Genomic DNA, 22,190 nt, shown 5'->3' with positions numbered 1-22,190 from the left:
GGAGGGAGAGGACACACTTGCTAGCTCTGCCCACTCTTAACTCATCCCCGTCACTGGCCCTGTCACCTCCACGCATTGCAGGGCCAGGTGTCTGCAGTGGGAGCCAAATCCTGCAGGAGTACAGTACACTCCACTGGAGAACTTCAGCTCTCCAATGCATGGGGGGCAACAGGGTCAGTGGTGTGACACAGGGGCAGGGGCAGCAGGGATAGTCCCATTCCCCCCTACGTGCAAAGGAGAATGCATGGGCTTTAGTTTCTACATTTAGAGCTTTAGTTTTCTGAATGTATGTATGTTCTGATGTAGTTTCTACATCACAGAACTTCACATTTTGCTTGCTGCCTTCTATCTTATTTGACACATTTACCCAGACCGCTGTGCATTCCAACCGTATCTTCTAATGTCTTCATAGTTTCTCCCAAGTTTGTGCCATGTTCAGACCTGACATGGCTCTGAACATGACAATGTTACCCAAACAACAGATGAGCAAATTGATCAGTAGAGGATCTTGCAAAATCCTAGTTACCGAATCCTTCTGATCTCCCAAGAACAATGTATGCATTTCCAATTAAGGGCGCAATCCTATGGGGATTGTTGGCCGCCTCTGAACTTGGAGGGGGCTCACTATCCAATGCAGGGGGGGGGTGGAGAACGGGGGGGGATCTTCTCCTCTGTGCTTTGGCCACCCTGCATTTGTGGCTAGACAGCCGATTTCAGCTGTCTAGCTGGGGCGCATCGGAGTGGGTGGGGGGAGGCTGAACAGCGCATAGGAAGCATTGTAACAACCCTTCTACAGTCTCCTCCCCTCCCTGCCCCTGGGAACGCCCCTTTTTGCCTACTCCACGCTGCACTTACAAACCGAAAAATCCAATGGCCGTCTAGATGCTGCCTAGTGGCCATAAGATTGCACCCTGAATAGCACAGTGAACTCACTCATACTTCCTAGTTTGTGTACATGTTGGAGCAATGTATATAATGGTCTACAGATGTCAAAATATACTGCATTAATTATTTAAGGCAGCAGACTGTGGATTTAGCTACTATGAATATGTAAAGCCCGGAAGATCCTTGTATCTGTAGGAACACCAGTAAAATATGTGTGGCCTGTTCCATCAGAGTCCTCCAAACATTAGGGAGAAGAAATTCTGTGAACATCCAATTCTGTAATGCATGAAGGCCCCTTTGTATTGCATAAGCAACAGGAAACTTCAGTGCAATATTATTATTATTATTATTATTATTATTATTATTACTACTATTCCATATCTTAGCGGAGTGTGGTTCAGAGAAGAGTGTGCAGATAGAATGCTATCCATCATTCATGCTATTTGGTCCTTGCGCACACAAAAATCCCATATCCACATTGCTCATATTTATTTTTTGGAAATAGGCAACTTAGCAAAGTTAGCAGAACTTCAAATTAAAAAAAAAGAGAGAAGTGAAATGTGTATGGAAAATTTAGGATGGACGACACCAATAAAAAGGAGTGGCAGACTGGGTACAAGTTTGATTTAGGGGGTTGCTTCACTATCAAATCCACTTCTCCTTGATATGATTTTCCTTATTAATTAAAACCAGCTATCAGTTAATGTTTCTTACCAAAGAAGGCGTTCAATAGCTTCTGAACCTGGATGTTGCTGCCAACAGTGCGATACACGCCTTCAGTTGTGACTCCTGAAGGGGAAGGAAAAAACAAAAGGAAAACGAACAATTACTCCCAACTGATCAAATAACCTTATTAGGCATTCAGGAAGCTCAACCGCACCACCTTGTGCCTTTCCTTAAAAGAAAAAGGGGAGAAAAGAGAGCAGTCACTTTTTGAAGGGTCCCAGTACAGGTAACACAGCAAGAGAGCTTGTACTACCCCTGGGAGTGTGACTTCATATGGAACACAGTCCAGAGACTACAGTATTCTTGGAAGTCATTTATTAGAACACCACAATTCCCTAAGTAGGCTTCATAAATAATTTTACTTTGTAACTGGCACATTTTCAATTTCCTGAAAGTAATCAGTATGTCTCAGAGATTCCAGTGCACAAGAGAACATGCATGCATGCATGCAAGAATTTCTTTGGTGTGCGTGCGTCTGTGTGTGTGTGTAGGAAGTCCCCATCTGCATAACAACTACACAGGGGAGCAGGGGTCAGTAGTGGCGGTACTTCAGAAATTTGAGTCTTGGCAAACTCTTACATAAAATGTCCATATCCACTTGGACTAATGTGTGAATTGGAAGTTATCCAAGAGATTGGTACTTCTCCAAATGCTGCAACAGTTTTCTCAGTTTGAATGTATCAAAATACATATCCAAAACTTGTATGTTAGAGAAAATATGTATTTAAAAACCTATTTTGAGAGGATTTTTTAAAACTGCAGATTAATGTAGTAATTTATGGGAAATTTATGGATAAAAACATGCGAAAGGTACATGGATAAGATACAGATAGATCCACCCATTGCTGAAGTCAGCAGTGAAATGTGGCTCTCATGCAATTTTGAAATGGCATCACCATTTCAAATGGGGTGCATTTACGCAACGCATGGGGGATTTTCATATTTATTCCAGCTTCACATAGAATGCTCACAAGACCAGAGTTCACAAAATAATCAGTAAGTCAACACAAGAGCTGCATCAGTCAAGAATTATATTGGGCTGTAGCAGAGGGAGAGTTGAGAGGCAACGCCACCCCACCGGTTCGGCAGCAGGGTTGGGGGGCTTCAGGCCCAGGGGCCAAATCCAACCTGCTGGGGTTCCACAGATGGTCACCTCATCTTCCCCTGGCCCCATGCCCTCTCTCCTGACCATCAACTGTTTGGTGGTTTCCTGGCTCTTGGGCCACTTTTTCCCCATGCTACAAGGCATAAATGCCTCTCCTAAGGCTTAGTGATGGGCAGTATGTTGGCCCAGCCACACCCACCATTGGAATGCAGACCCCAAGAGCTTCTCCAAACCGAATGGCCCTTGGGTGGAAATAGGTATGATATGATATGAAACCGATTTGAGTTTCACAAGTGAATTCTAAAATTGTTACAAGGAGAACATGTCCTCTCCTAGGGAGGGAGGGAGGGAGGGAGGGAGGGAGGGAGGGTTTCTTGCTATAAATTCCTGTTCTTGGGAGATACAGGAGGGCATGCCAAATCCTTCAGGATTGCCCCACCTACCTGATAAGAAGACGACACTAACTTGCCCACTCCTCCCTCCAGTACTGCTGTCTACCCTGATCAGACTGGGAGAGAAGAAAACAACATGCAATTGAAGTTTACTAACAAGGCATCAACTCAGAGGAGTCCCTAACATATCCAAGTTTACTAACAAGTCATCAACTCAGGAGTCTCTAAGCGTATCCAGTCATACAGAAGGATAAGCCAATACTACCCAAGTGCTGAGTGGCAAAGAGACACCCTATTCTCCAAGAGATGCAGGACATTATTCCAAACCCTTTGGGTTGTAGTAACCTGTAAGGCAGGCCCTCAGGTGTAGAGGAAGTCCTTAGAAGACAAAACCCTCCGTAGAACCCATTGCCCCAAAGATGCATCAGCAGAAGAAAGGATGTCAATCTCGCAGCACCTGGGGTACGCTGAAAATCTCATCTGAAGTTGAGCGCCCCCAGGACGCCGTTGAAGCAGCAGCCCCCTTAAAGAATGGGCCATGATTCTGATAGGGGGCAAATTCGCTACTGAACGGTAAGTCAGCTTGATACAATTTCGATAAGGCAGACTGGGAAACTTTTTTTCCCCAAGGATGCATCATGTGAGGAGACAAACAATAGCTTGGACTTCCTAGTTGCTGCAGCCCATTGCAGAAGAAATCAAAAGGGCCCTCTGCACTTCTCACCTATGCCAGTTTTTCTTGAGGATGATCTGGTTCACGAAAGTACCACCTCCTGCAATCTACAGAAGACTACCTTTATCTTAGGCATAAGAGGATTGAGACAAAAGGCCACTTTGTCAGGATGAAAGGTGCACAGTTCCAAGCCCTGGTAGCCCCTAGACTGGACTCATGCAAAGCAACGTATGTGGGACTGCCTTTGAAGACTTCTTGAAAATTTCAGTTAATACATGATGCAGCTACTAGCTTACAAACTGGGACCAGCTAGAGAAAAAGCTCTTACACAGCTAAATTGATTACTGGTCCATTTCCTGGCATAAGTGAAAGTGTTGGTGGTACCTGAGGGCCTGCCTTCTGCCACATGAGGCCCTCATCCAAGTCCTCCTGCCTTCTTATTTTTTATGTCTATCACCATTGTCCCCATAGTTCAATGAAGATCTTGGTGCTGGAAATCACAAGGCTCAGTCTCACAGTCTCTTTCCCAGATAGATGCTAAAAGCCATGACCCAAGATTTATGTTGCACTGCGTCTAGGAAGGAGACCACCACGAGAGCCGCTGACCATGAAATTTTATTCCGGCTGCCCTCCACTGTGTATATTGTCAGTTAGTCCACCGTGTTGTAAGTTATTATAAGCTTGTCCACCAAAATATAGGCTGCCCTGGTGAACATCGCGTTGGTTACAGAGATATGGCCTTCAAAGCATCTCCTCAGGGCTGCTTCCACACACTTGTCACAAGGCAACTTAAGGCCTGCCGTGACCTTCAGTAGGTTGACTTCAGCCAAGGAGATGCCACTTTCCATCTACAGAAGGAATCTTAAGCCAATTCCTGATGCCTTCAGGAAGGCAGAGGAAAGTGTCTTGACTGGGCTGCAGATGGTTTTAGGCTGCGCTGGGCTTTTCCACTCTGCTCTGATGATTCTGTCACAGGATTCTGGAAAGGGCACGGTGAAGGGCTTGGAGGGCCTTTGGGAACAAGCATCCCTACACCCTTTTAACAGCACAGACTGAGACTCCTCCCTGCCCAGTCCATTTCAGAGGTGAGTTGCAAGATCTGAGCAGTCTTGGTGAGGATCCAAGGAAATAATTGGGAAAGAAAGAGCCTCTGGAAACCCGAGGAGGCTGTGGAGCTGGCTGAGAAGAAGATCAGCAGCATCTTCAGTTTCTCTCAAGGTGGCATTGAGACTCCAGACTTTCTTGGCACTGGCCCCAATCCAGCCTTGCTTCTCCACATTTATTTTTGTGTGGGGAGACATTTTAGGACATGGCCAAAGCTGCTACAAAGTTTGGAGCCTAGGCAGGAGCTTTGGGAGTCCCTGCCGGAAGAAGGACTTCCACAACATCACCAGCCATGAGGCAGGACTGGACCGGACAGAGGAATTGTTTAGCAAGCTGGCCCTGCCTCCTCCTTGAATAAAGAGGGACAATTTGGAAGGATTTGGAATACCCTCTAACACTTACAGATGTTCCTGAAGAGTCAATGGGACTCAAAACACACGGGATGTCTGAGGGTGATTTTGGATGGTATATTTCATACTGAGACACAGTTGCAAGCATCTTTGACATGATCCTTTCTCTTTTCTGTATGTAAAAAACAAATCTTTTAAAGAACAAACCTACGAGGGCGTGTAGCTGTTTTTTGTCCCCTGACTTGACAGGATGGGTTTTTTACGTTATCAGATGGTTACCCGATGTTAATTGACCAGACTGTAAATCAGTTGCTTAGTTTTCCAAAACAACACGGACCAGGCCTGAGAGTGAGATGTCAACAGCGACGTTAAGAGCAGCTGCTCCCACGCTGCAGCCACTGTACCGGCCTCCCAATTCTTCTAGCCTGCTCCAAAGCTACAAATGCACTCAAAATGTTTGGTTGCTTTGGACAGAGCAACAGAGGCATTCAGAGACATGTTGTACTTTACAGAGCTACCATGTGCACCAACTACACAGTTTCCTCCAGCAAATAGCAGACACATGATCCTGAATACACACTGGGGCCATGCTACAGATGTGCAGCCAACCTCTAGTGGAGCATTTGGCAAACACACTGGCCACCGAAAGCATGAAGTGGCCCTTCGGTCCACCAGAAATTAAACTTGTGTTATGTTGCCCAACTCTTTCCCACCATTCCCAATGGCCTGAGGTGGGTAATACATAAAACACATGTATAATATAAAAACAAAGGTAGCCTGTTAAATAAGGTTGCCCCCATAAGTCTAACTATTGAATGGCAGCTCTCAAGAGAAGTATACAGCCTTGGACACTCCAGGAAGGAAGGGGCTTCATTTGTGGGGCAGCCCCAAGAACATCTTGTTACATGCCTTCACTGCTTGAATGTGTTGGATGATACAACCTGAAAGTGGATCTCTCTTTGGATGGTCCAAAGGAGAGAAGGCAGCCTCGGAGCTTTTAACGCCTAAAGCTGTTGCAAACAACTATACACACAGTCGTGTTGGTTTCCACCTGAGCTTCCCCGGAAATATTTCCAGCCCAAGAACTCCCTAGGTTTTTTAAAGAAAAAGCACTGACATTAAAAGGAAGTTCAAATTTTGGGATCTTGCTGAGCCATTGTCTGCCAGCCATTTAAGGATTCTGATGGCAATTCAGATGACTCTCTGGGATTTTTAATGTTGTTTAGAGGACTGAACTAAACAGACCCCATTTGTTTTAGTGGTACTTTTATGATAACTCTCTCTAAAACCAAATAAATAAGATCCACCCACCTGACGCTCTCTATCGTCACTGTGTTACCTGACTGTGTTACCTCAGACTGTTAGCCACTTTGAACTTCCCTTGATCAATTCAGAAATGTATCTAATTCCGCCCTCTGAATATTTCTAAAATTGCATAAAACGCCATCTTTTCTAACAAGTTTCCATCTTCTCTTTACGATGCACAGCAACAATTCAGTTTCTGTTGTATTGAAAACATGTCTGCAGGCTGTACTTTGTTACTGTCTTTCTGTAGAAGCTTTTAGGCTATTAAATGGCTTTTACAAACTGTTACTGACTGCAAAAACTGAAGCATAATGACAGTCTGCTACAGTCTCACAATGGAAATTGCTTCCAGATGCTTTGTATACTTACCTTTCGTTTCTACTGCGTTGATGCATTTCCTGACGAATCTGAAGCCAACCTCGTTCAGCTCCACTATTAAACAAACACAAGAAGGCATGCAGCTTTAGGCAGGAAGAGCAGAAGAGGGCAGTCTAGGCTCCTTCCCTTGCATGAACGATGCTCCTTTATGGGGCCCGCAACTGCCTGCACCTGCATGCAAGCAGGCACTGGGACTGCTGGAAATGCAGCTGCCAGGCCCAGCTTTTGTGAGGCGGAGAGGGTGGGGTGAAGCAAGAGCAAAAGCAGAGGAGTGGCAACCACGGAGCTTCCTAGTTGCTCAGACCAGCAGGGGAGCCTTTGGCAGAGCCTGAGGCCCAGGGGGCCAAGCCCTGTCTTCCTGGGGGCTCAGTCTGGCCCTCCTGGGTTCCCCAGATGGCCCCACCCCCTTCCCCCCAACCACCCACAATGTGGCAGTCTCCTGGCTCTTGTGCAGGGGGCTTCCCCGTTCTAAAGGCCATTGAAATGCCTCTCATAATGCTGAGTTACTGTGGCAGCAAGAGTGGTATGCTAAAATATGCTGATATTTTTGGTACTTTGGACCCAGCCCCACCCACCACTGGAACACAGCCCCCACGAACTTCTCTGAAATGGAATTCTGCCATCCAGCTGAAAGAGGTTCATCACCCTGGCCTTAGAGGGCCTGGCAGAACACCTGCCTTGCATGCAACAGCTTCCATCCCTAGAGTCTCCAAGCAGGGCTGGGAAAGACCCCTGCCTGAAACCTGGACAGCTGCTGCCAGTCAGTGTGGACAAGGCTGAGCCAGAGGGCTCAAGCATCTGACTCAGCGGCCAAAATTCCCACTCTGCTCTAGAGTTGTTAAGAGGCGTCCTTGCTATTGTGGCTCATTCTTCTAAAGTTTCCTCCTCCAGCCAGAGACACAGTAGTGGCATACAGGCTGAACCCCAGACTGTTTTAAGGCCCCTGCCCTCCTGACAGTGGGGGCTTCTTCCTCAGGAGGCTGGGGAGCCCATTTTACATCTGTGAAATTAAAGATAAACCAGCAATTACTACTGGACTACTGAGGTTTTGGCACACAAGGGGTGGTTATCAAATCTATCCAATTCTAGCCTTGCTGAAATCAAAAATAGTCTCTCAATACGCGTATGGAGGAGAGCTATGGGGTTTAAAAATCCCATACAACATGAAACTGTTTCAAAACAAACTGTTAAGGACTACTCTTGGTGTATCGAGGAGTATTCCTGCTTCATTTCTATGCTTGGAAACCAGTGTAATGCCAGTTAAAACGAATATTATTATTAGGGCATTTAATTATTGGCTCAGGAATGTTTTCTCACCTCCAACCAGATTACCCAAATTGTGTCTTTTAGAGCAAATGAGAGTGTCATCAAACACAGAATCTTGGTTTCAGAGATTAAGTTCCCAAATTCATTATTATGGCTTCTCTACCCAGTATTTTACCATCTTAAATATAGCCCACAGTAAAGTGGTTTGTAAGGAGAGGATCTATAGTGTTTCTATCCAACTGGGCCTTGTGCAGTTTCCAGTAACAACAAAGCACCCTGGTTTGCCAAGACCAAAAATAATTTTGAATGTGAAAGATATTTGATTCTTATTTCTAATCCTCATCTCAGATCAGCTCTAACATGACTAAGGATGCAGCAGATGAAAACAGCAGTTTTGGAAGGACGTTTTAATAAAACGCCTTCTGCCTCTGGACTTTGCCCTTGTTGTAATGGCAAAGTGGAGGACCGGCCTTATTATCTGTTCTGCTGTTCTATTGTTTCCCAAATTTGTTCCAAGTATTTAGATGCATTTTTTGAGAAAAAGTCCATCTGGTGTGACTCAGACAGAATAATTTTTTTGTTTACATGTCATAATAAGACAACTCCCCTGAAACTGGCCGATTTTGCCTTTGCAGCCCAAAGCTATAGAGTAAATTTTTTGACTTTGCAAACTGATTAAAAATGTGTAGCATATGTTTTATCTGATTTTACTCATCTATGGTTTTTGTATGCTTGTTGGGGCCATTGGTTGAAACAATAAAAGGTTTATTTTTTAAAAAAGTAGGGGCTTAAGAACACTTTCATAGGGCTTAGGGGTTCATGGTTCACGCCTGATCCAGTAGCTAGCTCTGTTTCACTCCCTACAACCATATGTTCAAACGGGTGTCAAACAGATGTAGTTACTTATTTGGTCTGAGGTCCTTTAATCTAAAAAAAACGCCCAACTTCAGTATAGGAACACACCTTACAAAGAGCAAGGCTATGGCCTGGTCTTCACATACAGGAGAATGAAGTAGAAGGTGGAGGATGGGAGAATGGGCTGCAGAGAGGGGGTCCAAGTTTTGAAGCTCATCCATGTAAAAGTTCTCCCTCAAATAGAAAACTAGAACAGCAGGAAGAAGACGGTCCTATTCCAGCTGTGCTAGCTTTCTACCTACAGGGAGCTTTTAACACAGAGAAGGATTAAAAAACAGGAGGGGAGAGACTGTAGTTCTGTGGTGGAGCTCATGCTTTGCATGCAGAAGGTCTGAGGTTCAATCATCAGCAACTCCAACTAACAGGATCAGGTTACAGGTGATAGGGAAGAGCCTTCTCTACCTGAGCCCCTGGAGAGCTGCTGCATCCAGAGTAGACAAAACTTGGCCAGATGGACAAACGGTCTGACCAATATAAAGCAGCCTGCTGAGTAACTCTGTGGATCCCCCACTTGCCATCTGAAGTGCTGCAGCCCATTCTATGGCTTTATTTTGCTGCCCATGCAGCTGTGGTCTGTGTGGTACTGGAGATATTGAGGAGCTTGATTATTATACATTGTTTTGTTCCCTTTCCATAGCTCCTTAGAGGGGAATTGCTGGGTCCTCTTGTGGCCAGAATGTTAGGCTGGCAATTGCTATAGAAGCCGAAGTATTTGTTAAATGATGCAAATACATACATCAGTGTAAATTGGTTTGCTGTTTCAGCAACAGGATTTTGTGCCATACCATACGGTTGATCATCAGAATATTCGGTGTTCTCCCCTCCACCATTTTCCCTTTGTTTTTCCTTTGGATGCTAAGCCCTTGTTATTAAATGTGATCTGCATTTTGACTATGTCTTACGTGGTATTGTGACGGCGTTTCACTTTACAACAAACATGCTACTGCTACAGCAACCCCACGTGCACACGCAGAAGCTGCCGTGTGAGCAAGGACATCGCTGTTTCCTCCGATGTCAGGGATAGGTCCCTGCATCAATCTCCACTGTGTGCACCCAGAGCTGTCCCCACCATCCAGCAATACAGCTGCAGCTCATGCAGAAGCTCCACAGGCACACAGCGAGCTTTGGATCATGCTGCAAACCTCTCCTGGGCCTCCAGCTCCCTGGGCTGTGAGCAGGGACAGGATTCTGACCTAACGGATGTGTGACGCAGGAGTCTGCATTCTCACTCCCTAGCATATTGCAGGCCTAAGGAACCTGCCAACCTTTACAGGTGATAAGCCAATGGGCCAGATGGCTTATTTTGAATGTCCACGGGTGGTTCTGCCATGCAGGCAGATGGGTTGGCAGTCACAGCACTCAGAGACACCTAAGAGAAAACCAGGGCTCCACAAATGTTGCTCTGGTTCTCTCGTCAGCCAGTATTTCTGCTTGCTACCAAGGCCTTCCCCTCCCTTGAGTCCTCTGGCATCCAGAGAGGGCTTGGGAGAGGGGCCAGGCATGGAGAAGGCAAGAAACAGTGGGAGTGTGCCCTCCTGCTCAGATGGAACTCCTGCTGTTTCTTACCTGCTTAAAGACTGCAGTGGAAATGAGACCTCTGAAGTAGGGTTCGGTATGGTGCCAGGTATCCTACTCTCCAGAAGGTGGGTGCACTCACCCCTGGCAAGCGGATCTGTAGATGCCTGGACAAAATCTATGTTTTCACATTCCTGGTAGGCTAATTATTGCTTTTAAAAACTGGGGGAAAGGAGGGGATGCATTCTTGCTTCATGCCACATCTGTAGTGCCAGCTGCTCCCTCTGGACTGAGAAGTCCATTCATCTAAAAATAATTGTACAGGTGGAGAATAAAGGGTGCAATTGCTTAGGAAGTTTGGAACATATTGAGTCATTTGATTAGGTTTAGGCTGCAATCTTATGCAAACTTTCCTGAGAGTAGGTCCCATTACGCTCAGTGTGCCTTACTTCTGAGTAGACACATTTAGGGCACTGATAGGAAGGGCACAAGGGGATATTTAAGATCAATAGTTTTAAATGTATATTGGAATAAGTATATTACATAATGGAATAGATATTTTAATTCAAATATTCCTATGTGTCTATTATTGATGTCAGTAGTCTTTTCAAAATTAAAGTTATGAACGATTTAGTCAACTTTTAAAGTAAAGATTTTTTTAGAAAGCTAAAAAAAAACCTTGAATGTATTATTTTACTATGGTTGCAGATTTATATCATATATAATTCATGTTCTATATCTTTCTGTAATCTTCTGTGTAATACTAACAGATTGTCAGTCAGTCAGTCATTTAGTCACACCTTTATTGCTAGACCTTAAAAACAATGAACAAGACTAGACGTTTAAAACATCAAGCTTGCAGTGGCTACTGATTGCTTCCAATGTAAACCAACACTGTCCTCCTCGTGCTTTAAAAGTGCCAAAGGCACTTTTAATAATTAATGAATTTATTAAATTAATTAATTAATCAATTATTAATAATTTTAATTAATAAAGTTAATTAATATAAATAAATACATAAATAAAGGCAAAAAGTATATATAGGAGCCTCATGTGGCCCAGTCAGCTGACCTACAGAAGCATGTGTGGTTAGGGGTCTGTCCTGCATAAGGGGGAAATCTGCCGCAAAAGATTTCTTCAGTTAGGCAGGAGTTCCAACCCAGGCGTAAACCGTCAGGCTAGGAGGGAGCGGCCAGCAGGGCTATTGCTGCACACCCAGAGGTTCTGTGCTGCACAGCTGCCTTTGAAGCAAGGAAATCTCTTGGACAAGCATCATTTATTGAGATGCATATACAAGATCTGGTCTAGCAACGTTCTAAGCACCTTCTTCAGGTGCCTTGTACTTCCATCTAATCTTCCTGATGTTACTACGATGTGAATCTTGAGTCCCATCCTTCCCACCTCTCATATTGTTTTAAACCAGGGGTGGGCAACTTGTGGCCCTCCAGATGTTTTGGCCTACAACTCCCATCAGCCTAGCTACCATAGCCAATCGTGAGGGATGATGGGAGTTGTAGGCCAAAACAACTGGAGGGTACCTGGTTCCCTACCCGTTTTAAAATAACTGAATGTAACGGTCTGCGCAGTTGTAATATACATTATATCCACCAGAGAGCAGCAATGGGCATCGCTTTGAAACAACAACACAAAGTTGATTCATTAGGTGAAACATGTCAGAACAGAAATCAGTTACTCACTTTCTTCCTGCTTTGTGATGGGACTGTGGTAGATCTAAAGAGAGAAAAAAAAAAGGGGGGGGGGGACAAAGCAAAACCAAAAAGTAAATAACAAAAGATAACAGATAGGAAGAACCAGGAAAAACAAGGAAAGGGTAACAAATGAAATGTTTAAACTACAATGATTTTAATTTTTGTAAACTGTCTTAGGGCCAGACTATACATTACAATACACTTTTTTAAGAGCATGCTTAAACTGCCGACTTTATTTTGAAGAAAAAGCAGCTGAGAGGCCCCAGTCCAGACCAGGGCCCTGCCCTGCTGAAAATCCTCCCTCCTTGAATGCTCTTTGCTAATAACAACACCTTTGGGAACAAATAGCCCCAGGGATGGTCTTCAGCTGGAAACTGGCATCGGGCCCCATTTAGACTGATCGTGTTCCAGATCGGGGGCTTGCAGCTGCTTCTTCATCCAAACAGAAGTGGCTAGTTTAAGCTCATTTCTTTAAAAGCTTATTTATTAGGGTTGTGCACAGAAAAAAAGTATTTGCCCCGATTCTGCCTCCTTGGCTTGGCTAGGGAGCTGTTTGGGCTCAACTGGCATCATGCCTCACCTTAGACCCAAATTCTGAAGCCTCAAATGTCTTCCCCATTGTCTGTAACAGGAAAAATCAACAAATGCCTGTAACATTTTTATTTTGGGGGTGAACTGGATGACATGTTAGCACCTTCTGAGGGGATAAAGCCTGCCAGATTTCAGACAAACAGGTCAACGTCTCTGTGCTAAATTTGAGATTTTTTGAAAGGGGGATGCCCTACCTTCTCTGTGGTTTTGTGGACAATGTGCATGAACAGGACATACAAGGTAGAAGTGCCCCTTGTGCCCAGAAGTGTCCCCTGCAAAATTTCAGAAGGGTGAAGGAGTTATGATAAATGGAAAACAGTATTTGAGGCTTTTGTTTTGTTTACTGCACAACTGGCATCAAACTCACAGAATGTTTAGAGCAGATTAGAACAGGATGTGGGCATGTGGCAGAGGCAGGACTTGAACATCCAGCATTCCAAGCAAGCCCCAACATCTCACCTTCCCAGTATGGCGGGCAGAGAGACTGCACCGTGCGCATGCACCTTCACCAGCAGGCATTGTCACCTGATCAGAGGAAGGTCAGCATTTCTATAGACAATGAGAGCCAAGAAGCGGTAGGGGGCAAGGAGCACACGTTTCCCAGACAATCGTCTTGGAGGCACCATGCTGGAGCAGAGCGCTCGCTCCAACTTCAGGGTTAACTTACTGCACTGAAAGACAGGTAGGCAGAGGCAGCACTGAGCGGGAGTGCCAGGTGCATGTATGCCTTGGGCCCATGACTTGGCATTCACGGCACGGCAGCCACCAAGCCCAAATGCACTGTCTGGGCACAAGAGCGTGGCAGGCGGGCAGAGGCAGTGTCAGGCAGAGGCAGAATGGAATGGGACTGCCAAATGCATCCAAGTCTTAGGCTTGGCACTCATAGCGCAGCAGTCGTAGCAGCTACCCCAACTGGGCATGAGGCAAAACGGAAGGCAGAGGCAGGAACAGCAGCAAGCCCCGTTGCCAGGCAGTCACCCGATCAGAGTTGAGGCAACCACTGGCACAGCAAAGCGTTCCAAGGTCAGAGCTGTGATACTGTGCCAAAGAAACACAGATCTTAAATGGAAATACAGCAGAAGGAGAGGTGGGAAAGGAAGGGGAAGGGTGCAGCAGCCGTGCGAGGCCCTCGCTCGCTCGGGATGTTCAGAGTGGGGCATTTCAGCAGCAGAAGTTTCCCTCTGAGGAACATCAGCCGCTGCACCATTGACGGTTCCAAGCAGATGCAGTCATGGAAAAGCAACAGAGTCTTATGGCGTCTTAAAGACTAAGAAAAAATATTATGGCATGAGCTTTTGTAGGCCACAGCCCACTTCATCAGATGCCCAGGATGCCACCTTCAAAAACAACCCATTTCCTTGGAACGCTGGTCGGCGGGCAAGACATGAGTTCCTGGGGAACTCTGCCCAGGTCCAGCCACACCTGGCTGCAGAATGCCCAGCAGGCCAAGGGGTTGCAGGACACACCCTGCACCTGATTTGCCCCACGGCGTGCCACAAAGCCCTCCATATTATCGTGACAGCCAGGCTGGGTGCCTCTGGGCCCAGCAACTGCCACAGGAGCCTTGGCCCGCATTCCCAGCCCTCTGCTGTTGCCTGTGAGGAGGCTGGGCAGAGCTCCTCTTATTGCTGGGAGTGCTGGTGTGGGAAGGCGTGGCCCCCTTTCCCACCCCCCGACCTGAACTTGAACCCGCCACACAGAGCGGCTCCGGTTGCGCCATTACGCCTTCCTCCAACTGCTTCACCAGGGCCCGCATCACTGCCTAAGCAGGATCCTTCAACCCCGTTAAAACTCACCATCTGTCATCCCAAGACCTGGACCATGGAGGGCCAGGCCAGTGCTCAGCATCTCCATGGAGTCCAAGACTGGCTTGAGGACCATCCCTAACAGAGAGACAGTGTCCCACTGCAGCGCCCAGTGGGTGGCTGCCGCCAGACTCTGCCCGGTGGACTGCATCCTGCCCCCCTCGGCTAGCTTGTCCTGCAGCAGCTGGATGCCCCTCACACCATGGCGGAAATACCCTGCAGGGGCCAACCCGCTCAGAGTGGCATGGGACAGGCCGTTTGTCAGCATCTGTCGCATTGCTCACACGTCAGGCCAGACAGTGCGGGCCGCTATTGGATCGGGGGTCAGGGCTAATCCGTCCAGGTCCTGCAGCAACACCCGAGATGTGACAGAGTTGTGTTGGGAAATTGCAGGGCGTTTCCACTGGACAGTGAAGGCTTCTGAACAAACAAAGGAAGGGGGCCTTGTTTGTTCCCTTCCCTCCGCCTGGTAAGTGGTGTGGGGAGGAGTGCTGGTGCCCGGCATAGGCAATGGATCCTGTTTCAAACAAGAATCTTTTTACTGCAAGGCCGGGAGCACTGTGGAGCAAACCTCTGGACAGTTGTGCCCACCACCTTCCTGCCCAGAGGCACTCTGGGAACTGAGAATGAAGATGGGGTGCTATCTATGTGGAGCTTTGCCCCACAGCATGCCCGATCTGAGTGCAAAAAGTTTCTTTAAAAATTAAAGACACTGCACTGTCATTTGGGGCTCTCTGGGCACCACTGTCCTGGATTCAAAGCTAGAGCTGTCAGTCCCAGACGTCTCTCTCTCCCCCATTTCCCATTTATAAAGTGCTTGTGAGAAGTTCAAAAACATACCAATTTGGGACCAAAAAACACCCCTCCAAGGGGGTCCAAAGCCTTGGGACCAGACTGCTTTGGACCCAAGTCACCTTCTATTCAGAGGCGGCCCAAATATATCTGACACAGGAATATTTGTCTCAAGAACTGAGCCTTGTCTGAGGCATTTGCACAGCCCTAGTTTTATTGTAATGTGTAGCTTGGCCCTGAAGAACCCAACTGGCTGAAAGGCTAGATATAAGTAATACACACTAATTTGCAGGGTTCTCACATCAGCTGCTGACATGGATACTCAGATAAAGTCACACACAGACTCCTCCCATCCAAGTTAATTTCCCACAGCCACCCACTCTTTCATCCCCATCCACATGCAAGATTTATTAACCTGGATTCAGTGTAGGGATGCCAGGGACATCTGCAATGGAATCAAATGAGTTTGGATTTCTATGAATCTGACCCATGGATTCCGGAGTGGACTGGCTGTTCCCAAGTTGCACAGATTCTGTGGACTTGCCAACCTTTTTTTTTTTTTTTTTTTTACTTTCTTCAATTTTGCACAAATTTAGTCATATAAAAATACATAAAATTAAAAAAAAACACCAGCTGAAAATACACGTAGGCTAAAGCATGAAAATGCATATTTGGGGGGGATTTGCACATTTTGGAAGGGATTTGCATATTTTTGCAAGTGCGGATTTGCGCAAATTCAGGAAGTGGGAACAATTCGATTCCATTAATGAGCAAAGACAGAATGAAAGATGCCTGACAATCCAGGAAATAGCAACAGAACAGATTTTACAAAATCTGTACATCCCTAGTTCAGGGTTTTATGTCTGATCGTATGCCAGGCTGTTTCAGGAAAACTAAATGAATCTAGGAATAATCTCCACAGGGGAGTTCAAGGAAACATACAGTCAGGGGCAGAAATATTGGAACAAGGGTAACTGTTTTGGCAATTGGCCTTGGTACACCACCACATTGAAGTTGAAAGGAAACACACCCAGATGGGAGCGAAGTCAGGACTTCCAGCTGTAATTCAAGGGGTTGGACAAAAGGGGGGCACTAACCATTCAGGAAGGACAGCCAGTGGCATACACACACACCCATAGTTGGTGGCTCATAAGTAATGGAACAAACCAACATCACTTCAAACTGAAGGACTGCCTTTAATAGCTGGATGAAAATCCTCTGCAGTCAATGACTGCCTGAAGTCTGGAAGTCTGAGTTTCCTCCCTCGAGATGCTTTGCCAGGCCTTTACTGCAGCTGCAGTAAAGCTGCAGTCTTGTCTTCAGTAAGTGAAAAGCATGCTCTATTGGGTGGAGATCAGGTGACTGACTTGGCCATTGAAGAACATCCCACTTCTTTGCCTGGAGAAACTCTTGGGGAGCTTTTGCTGTATGTTTTGGGTCATGATCCATCTGCAATATGAAGCGGCATCCTATCAGTTTGGCAGCATTCGGCTGAATCTGAGCAAAAAGTATAGCCCTATACAATTCAGAATTCATCCTGCTGCTTTTATCAGTAGTCAGGTCATCAATAAACACCAGGGACCCGGCTCCATTGGCAGCCACACATGCCCAGGCCATAACACTAGCTCCACCATGTTTGACAGATGATGTGGTATGCGTTGGATCATGAGCTGTTCCTTTCCTTCTCCATACTTTTCTCTTCCCATCATTCTGGTACAAGTTAATCTGGGTTTCATCAATCCAAAGAATCTTATTCCAGAACCAGGCAGGCTTTTTTAGGTGTTTGCTGGCAAAGGCTAATCTGGCCTTTTGGTTCTTGAGCGTTACCAGTGGTTTGCACCTTGTTGTGAAGCCTCTGTATTTACCTTCATAAAGCCGTCTCTTGACTGTAGATGTTGACAATGACATGCCTACCTCTGCAAGAGCGTTCTTGACCTGGCTAGATGTTGTGAAAGAGTTCCTCTTCACCATGAGCAGAATTCTGTGGTCATCCACTTGAGTTGTCTTCCGTGGTCTTCCAGGCCTTTTGCTGTTGCTGAGCTTGCCAGTTAATTCCTTCTTTTTCAGGACGTTCCAAACTGTTGTGTTGGCCACTCCCAATGTTTTTGCTATCTCTCTGATGGGTTTATTTTGTTTCCTCAGCCTAATGATGGCATCCTTCACTCACATGGACACCTCTTTGGACCTCATGTTGGGAATTTCAGTGAACAGCTACCAAATGCAAATGTAACACTCAGAACCACCTCCAGGCCTTTTATCTGCTTGATTGGTCATGGGGTACCCAGGAAACAGGCCACACCTGGCCATGTAGCTGCTTGTCAGCCATTCGTTCCATTACTTACGAGCCCCCAACGATGGGGGGGGGGAATGTATGCCACTGGCTGTCCTTCCTGAATGGTTAGTGCCCCACTTTTGTCAAGCCCCTTGAATTACAGCTGAAAGTCCTGACTTTGCTCCCATCTGGGTGTGTTTCCTTTCAACTTCAATGTGGTGGTGTACAGAGGCCAACTGCCAAAACAGTTGTCCTTGTTCCAATATTTCTGGCCCTGACTGTATTTTCTCCAGATCTTACGAAGCAAAAAGCCCCCAGAAAACAATATTTCAGGGAAATAAACCCTAACCAAGTGTTCTATACCATACTTAGGAACTAGGGAATAAAACTGCACAGAACTGGTATGTCAGCAGTCTCAATATACTATTAAAAACATTCTTTAAAGATGTAGAACATTTATTAAAAACCATGTTGAAAATTACTGTATGCCACTAAGACTAGAAGAGCTCTGCTAATTCATGCAGAAGTAATGAACTTGGCCTTTATCACCCTGCAAACAGACAAACAAAATTGCCAACAAGAAAAAAGGAAAAGCTCCAACTGCCAGGCACATTTTGACTTGCTGGTCTTCCTCACTGGCACAGAATTAGAAGTGTAAATGTGGGTTGAGCAAGGCGCCTGTTTTCCAGGCTCAAGGGCCACGCAGAAGTTCTCTTTTCCTTCCATGTTCTTCATCACTGCTCAGCGTGTTTGCTGTTATTCTACAACATCTGAGTTTGGTCTCATGCCCAGAGTCTTCAGATGCTACACCCTTCCTGCCCCATGTTATTATAGCATTTGAAACTCACGGCATGAGCCCAAACATTGTACTTAATAAATGTTTTAATTGTATTTTGAGACCCTTAATAAATCTTTTCCATACTTCCATGCTATCTGTACACAATAAATTCTGGGAAGGAGACAGTGAAAAGTGCTGGGACCAGGTTTTAAGGAAGGAAATCAATTAAGCATGGATAGCCCTGGAAAGTACCCAGTCAAAATATGTGTACATAGGAATAGAAAGGCCGCATGAGAGCAGATGCCTCAGGCAACAATTGTGGGGAAATGTAAAAGGAGAGTAGAACAACAGGCTTGTGGCTAAGTGCGGACTCTGAAGGTGTGAACTTTAAAGGAACGTCCTAACCATGATGTTTAGCCTTGACGGCGATATAGAACCTCCATGTATTCTATAGCCAGTATTCAGCTGAATACCAGTTGCTGAGAAGCAAGAGTGGAATAGGGCTATTCCCTTCAAGCTCTGTGCCTGTGTTTCCTAGGGGCATATAGCTGGCTACTCCGGGTATGGGAATGCTGGACTACATGCAGCTTTCTTCTAATCCAGCAGAATTCTTCTTCTGAGTGATGTATATACTTAGTTTCTTGACCTAAGTGGCACAGACTGATCCTATGTATGTTTACTTGGAAGTCACACAGATTTCAGTGGAAGTTGGGCTGCAATCCCATGCCCACTTACCTGGGAGTTAGTCCCACTGAGCTCAGTGGAGCTTACTTCTGATTAGCCTTGTACAGGATGACACTGTCAGTTCCTAATAATTGTGCATGGGGTTGAGAATACATTCCAGTAAATAGTTCAAAGACTTTTTCACCCATTCGGAAAATGTATAGTAAACAAACGTATTTTCCTGTTTCAAAATGGTATAAGTGTTTTCTCACTGATACTCGATTAATTACAAAACAAGGCCATGTTAATAGCTTTAAAAAGAGTGACCACCAATCATACAATTTCTCTGTTCCTGTGCTACTTAAAAATCTATCTACACATACTGTGAATACGTACTGGCTCTTTCCCATCCATGGCTTCCATCCAGAGCCGTCGATTTGCTTCCGACGGAGCCTGCAAGGTGATGGGCCCAGGTCTGCATGAGATTCAACAGGAGTAAAAAGAAAGGAAGCTTTTTCCTGATGAGACAAAACTGAATCTAAAATTATACATTTTAATCTTTCTTACAAAACCAAAAATGAAACCTCCAAATACAGGGAAGACACCAAGAACACCCCCCAACAGAATATTATGTTTGCTTTTTATAAAGTTGCTCCATCTGCAAACACACTGACTGCGCAGGATGCTCAAGCCACAAAGTAATTTTTCTCATTCTACAAGATGAAATAGCTTGAATGGAGCCCTAACTATCTTGATAAAGAGAAAACCATGCCGTGCAAATATTGACTGATGGAAATAAGGAATAAACGGCATCTTAAAAGGTGTTCGCATCCCAAGCAAAGCCATCTAAAAACACAATGAAAATAAGTTTGTAATTGGAGATGTGCAAAGCACAGATGCACACAACAGGAGAAATTTCACGGACCACGCCTTTCTAAAAAAGGATCTCTCTAAATTCCTTACACATCTCTCCTGAGCAGGAATCTACAATTTCTTTTTATGTAAAATTCATTCAGTAGCAGCTAAAGTCTCAGGTCATCAATGTTTCCCACCGTGGGGTGAATTTCTCCAGCAACTCTCAGTTCCCAACAGGGCACCCAATGCTGGCCGAGGGGCAGAGGCTAACCAGAGCACAGCCTGGCCAGCAATCCACATTCAGGTTTTCTAAGTGTTGAGCTGTGTGGGAAATTTCCTCCTGGGAAATTTTGCTACTTATCAAAACTAAGTTGCCTTCTGTTGAAATGCCTCAGATGTTTTGATGTTGAGCAAGAATTTCCATATTTGCCTGGAAATCTCTCTCTGAAATTTGGTGGCAATTCTAATTTCCAGTCGTTAGGATCACATGAAGAGTGATGGTCTTTTCATGTTTATTTTCAAATGCAGTCAACCCAAGAGCAAAAAAGCTGCCATGATATTTTCAATGCTCCTATTCCAATTAAAGCTGCAAGTGTTTCAGCTCACCTTTCAACCGTCTCGATGTCAAAACAAAACCTTTTGTCTATAGAGTCAGTCTTCCTCCTCACACAGGACTTCAACATGAAATGTAAGGTACCCTGAGGAGAAGACATTTCAAAGCCAAAATTAAAAACAAAACAAAGCGAAAGAACAGTGGCATTTTTAAAGCCCTAGACTAGGAATAAAACCAAATCACCCAATGCCAGTGGGAAAAGGGAGTAATCATTTAATCAATCTGCTAAACCAGATGGCAACAAGGATAACAACAGGAGGTCTCTTGTACCTGTTTAGAGGGAAGCTTAAAACGAGGTACACACATAGCTGAACACTACAAAGAAAAAGAATCAAGAAATCCTGGTCTGGGGCACATACGATCTGCAGTGGAAGCCAGAGACCACAAGCGGAGAGTTAGTTAAGGACTTGAGGAATTGTGTGTTTCTCCTGGCCCCACAGCAGAGCCAACCATGAGCAAATGCTTGCAGAGCCCTAGCAGGAGCTACTTACTTGCTTCGCCCCCGGCTTCTGCTCCATGGGAGTCATCCATAACATCTTAGCCTCCTTCTCGTACTGGCAGTAGTATTTGACCCATGAGATGCCCAGTGCCCCTACATCAAGTCAAGAGTTGAACAGATTTAATATATAAGCTGTCTGAGAGAACATTACATTGGCCCCAGGCCTTCCAGGATAATCTGGATTGACAGGTTGCTATCAGGTGCCACAGTTGTTCTTATATTTTTATTTATTTTATTTTAAAAAAAAATCTCCACTGCTTTCCTTTTCTTTTTTTTTACAATCCCAAAGTGGTTTACAATATATGCTTTGCAATTATAGCCTTTGTTATAAACAGGCGTTCTGTTAGAGTTAATGTAAAAACTGCAGATTAGAGCTAGCTGGATAAATCTCACAAACAAATGTCAAATAGCAGAATGGTATGTCTGGTTTTTCAAAACCAGGATTTACTGCTATTGCTATTTAACTTGATGGCTTTTCATTGGCAGAATAAAGAAGAGCAGACTACAGTTGTGTATAGTATGTCGCACAAGCATTTTCACCATCATCCAGCTTTTCCAGATATGCAGCAGATTGTTTCCTACACACACACACACACACGTTTTGCAGAAGAAATAAAAATAGTGCCAATTGAGATATTCTAAGGATGTTTTTTCCCCTTCATGGATCACTGCCTTATTGTGGCGAAGGGGCTTGCGTAACTCAGTGAAGCCATAAGCTATGCCGTGCAGGGCCACCCAAGATGGACAGGTCATGGCAGAGAGTTCTGACAAAATGTGGTCCACTGGAGAAGGAAATGAAAACCCACTCCAGTATTCTTGCCAAGAAAGCCCCATGGAATGTATCACAAGGCTAAAAGATATGACGCCGGAAGATGAGCCCCTCAGGTCGGAAGGTGTCCAATATGCTACTGGGGAAGAGCAGAGGGTATTTCCAAGTAGCGCCAGAAAGAGTGAAGCAGCTGGGCCAAAGCCAAAAGGACACTCAACTGTGGATGTGTC

The 22,190-nt window shown here is 45.3% G+C and overlaps 1 protein-coding gene across 2 annotated transcripts in view; it reads right to left on the bottom strand.

The window, feature by feature from the left end:
• OPHN1 (oligophrenin 1) overlaps positions 1-22,190 on the bottom strand; it is a 159,559-nt gene that overhangs the window by 43,544 nt on the left and 93,825 nt on the right. For both annotated transcript variants that reach the window (XM_084814265.1, XM_084814266.1), the window contains exons 9-14: positions 21,184-21,284; positions 20,686-20,777; positions 19,621-19,699; positions 12,312-12,345; positions 6,910-6,972; positions 1,600-1,674 (exon numbers count right to left, since the gene is read on the bottom strand). In XM_084814265.1, the coding sequence (XP_084670391.1) occupies positions 1,600-1,674; positions 6,910-6,972; positions 12,312-12,345; positions 19,621-19,699; positions 20,686-20,777; positions 21,184-21,284 (444 nt within the window). The remainder of the gene's footprint in view (positions 1-1,599; positions 1,675-6,909; positions 6,973-12,311; positions 12,346-19,620; positions 19,700-20,685; positions 20,778-21,183; positions 21,285-22,190) is intronic.

Source organism: Heloderma suspectum, chromosome 9 (assembly GCF_057233095.1).
Source record: "Heloderma suspectum isolate Gila_16-S chromosome 9, 16-S_ref, whole genome shotgun sequence".
NCBI classification, from domain to species: domain Eukaryota; kingdom Metazoa; phylum Chordata; class Lepidosauria; order Squamata; family Helodermatidae; genus Heloderma; species Heloderma suspectum.
The sequence above is the reverse complement of the archived record's forward strand: the minus strand, read 5'-3'. Positions and strand labels throughout refer to the sequence as shown.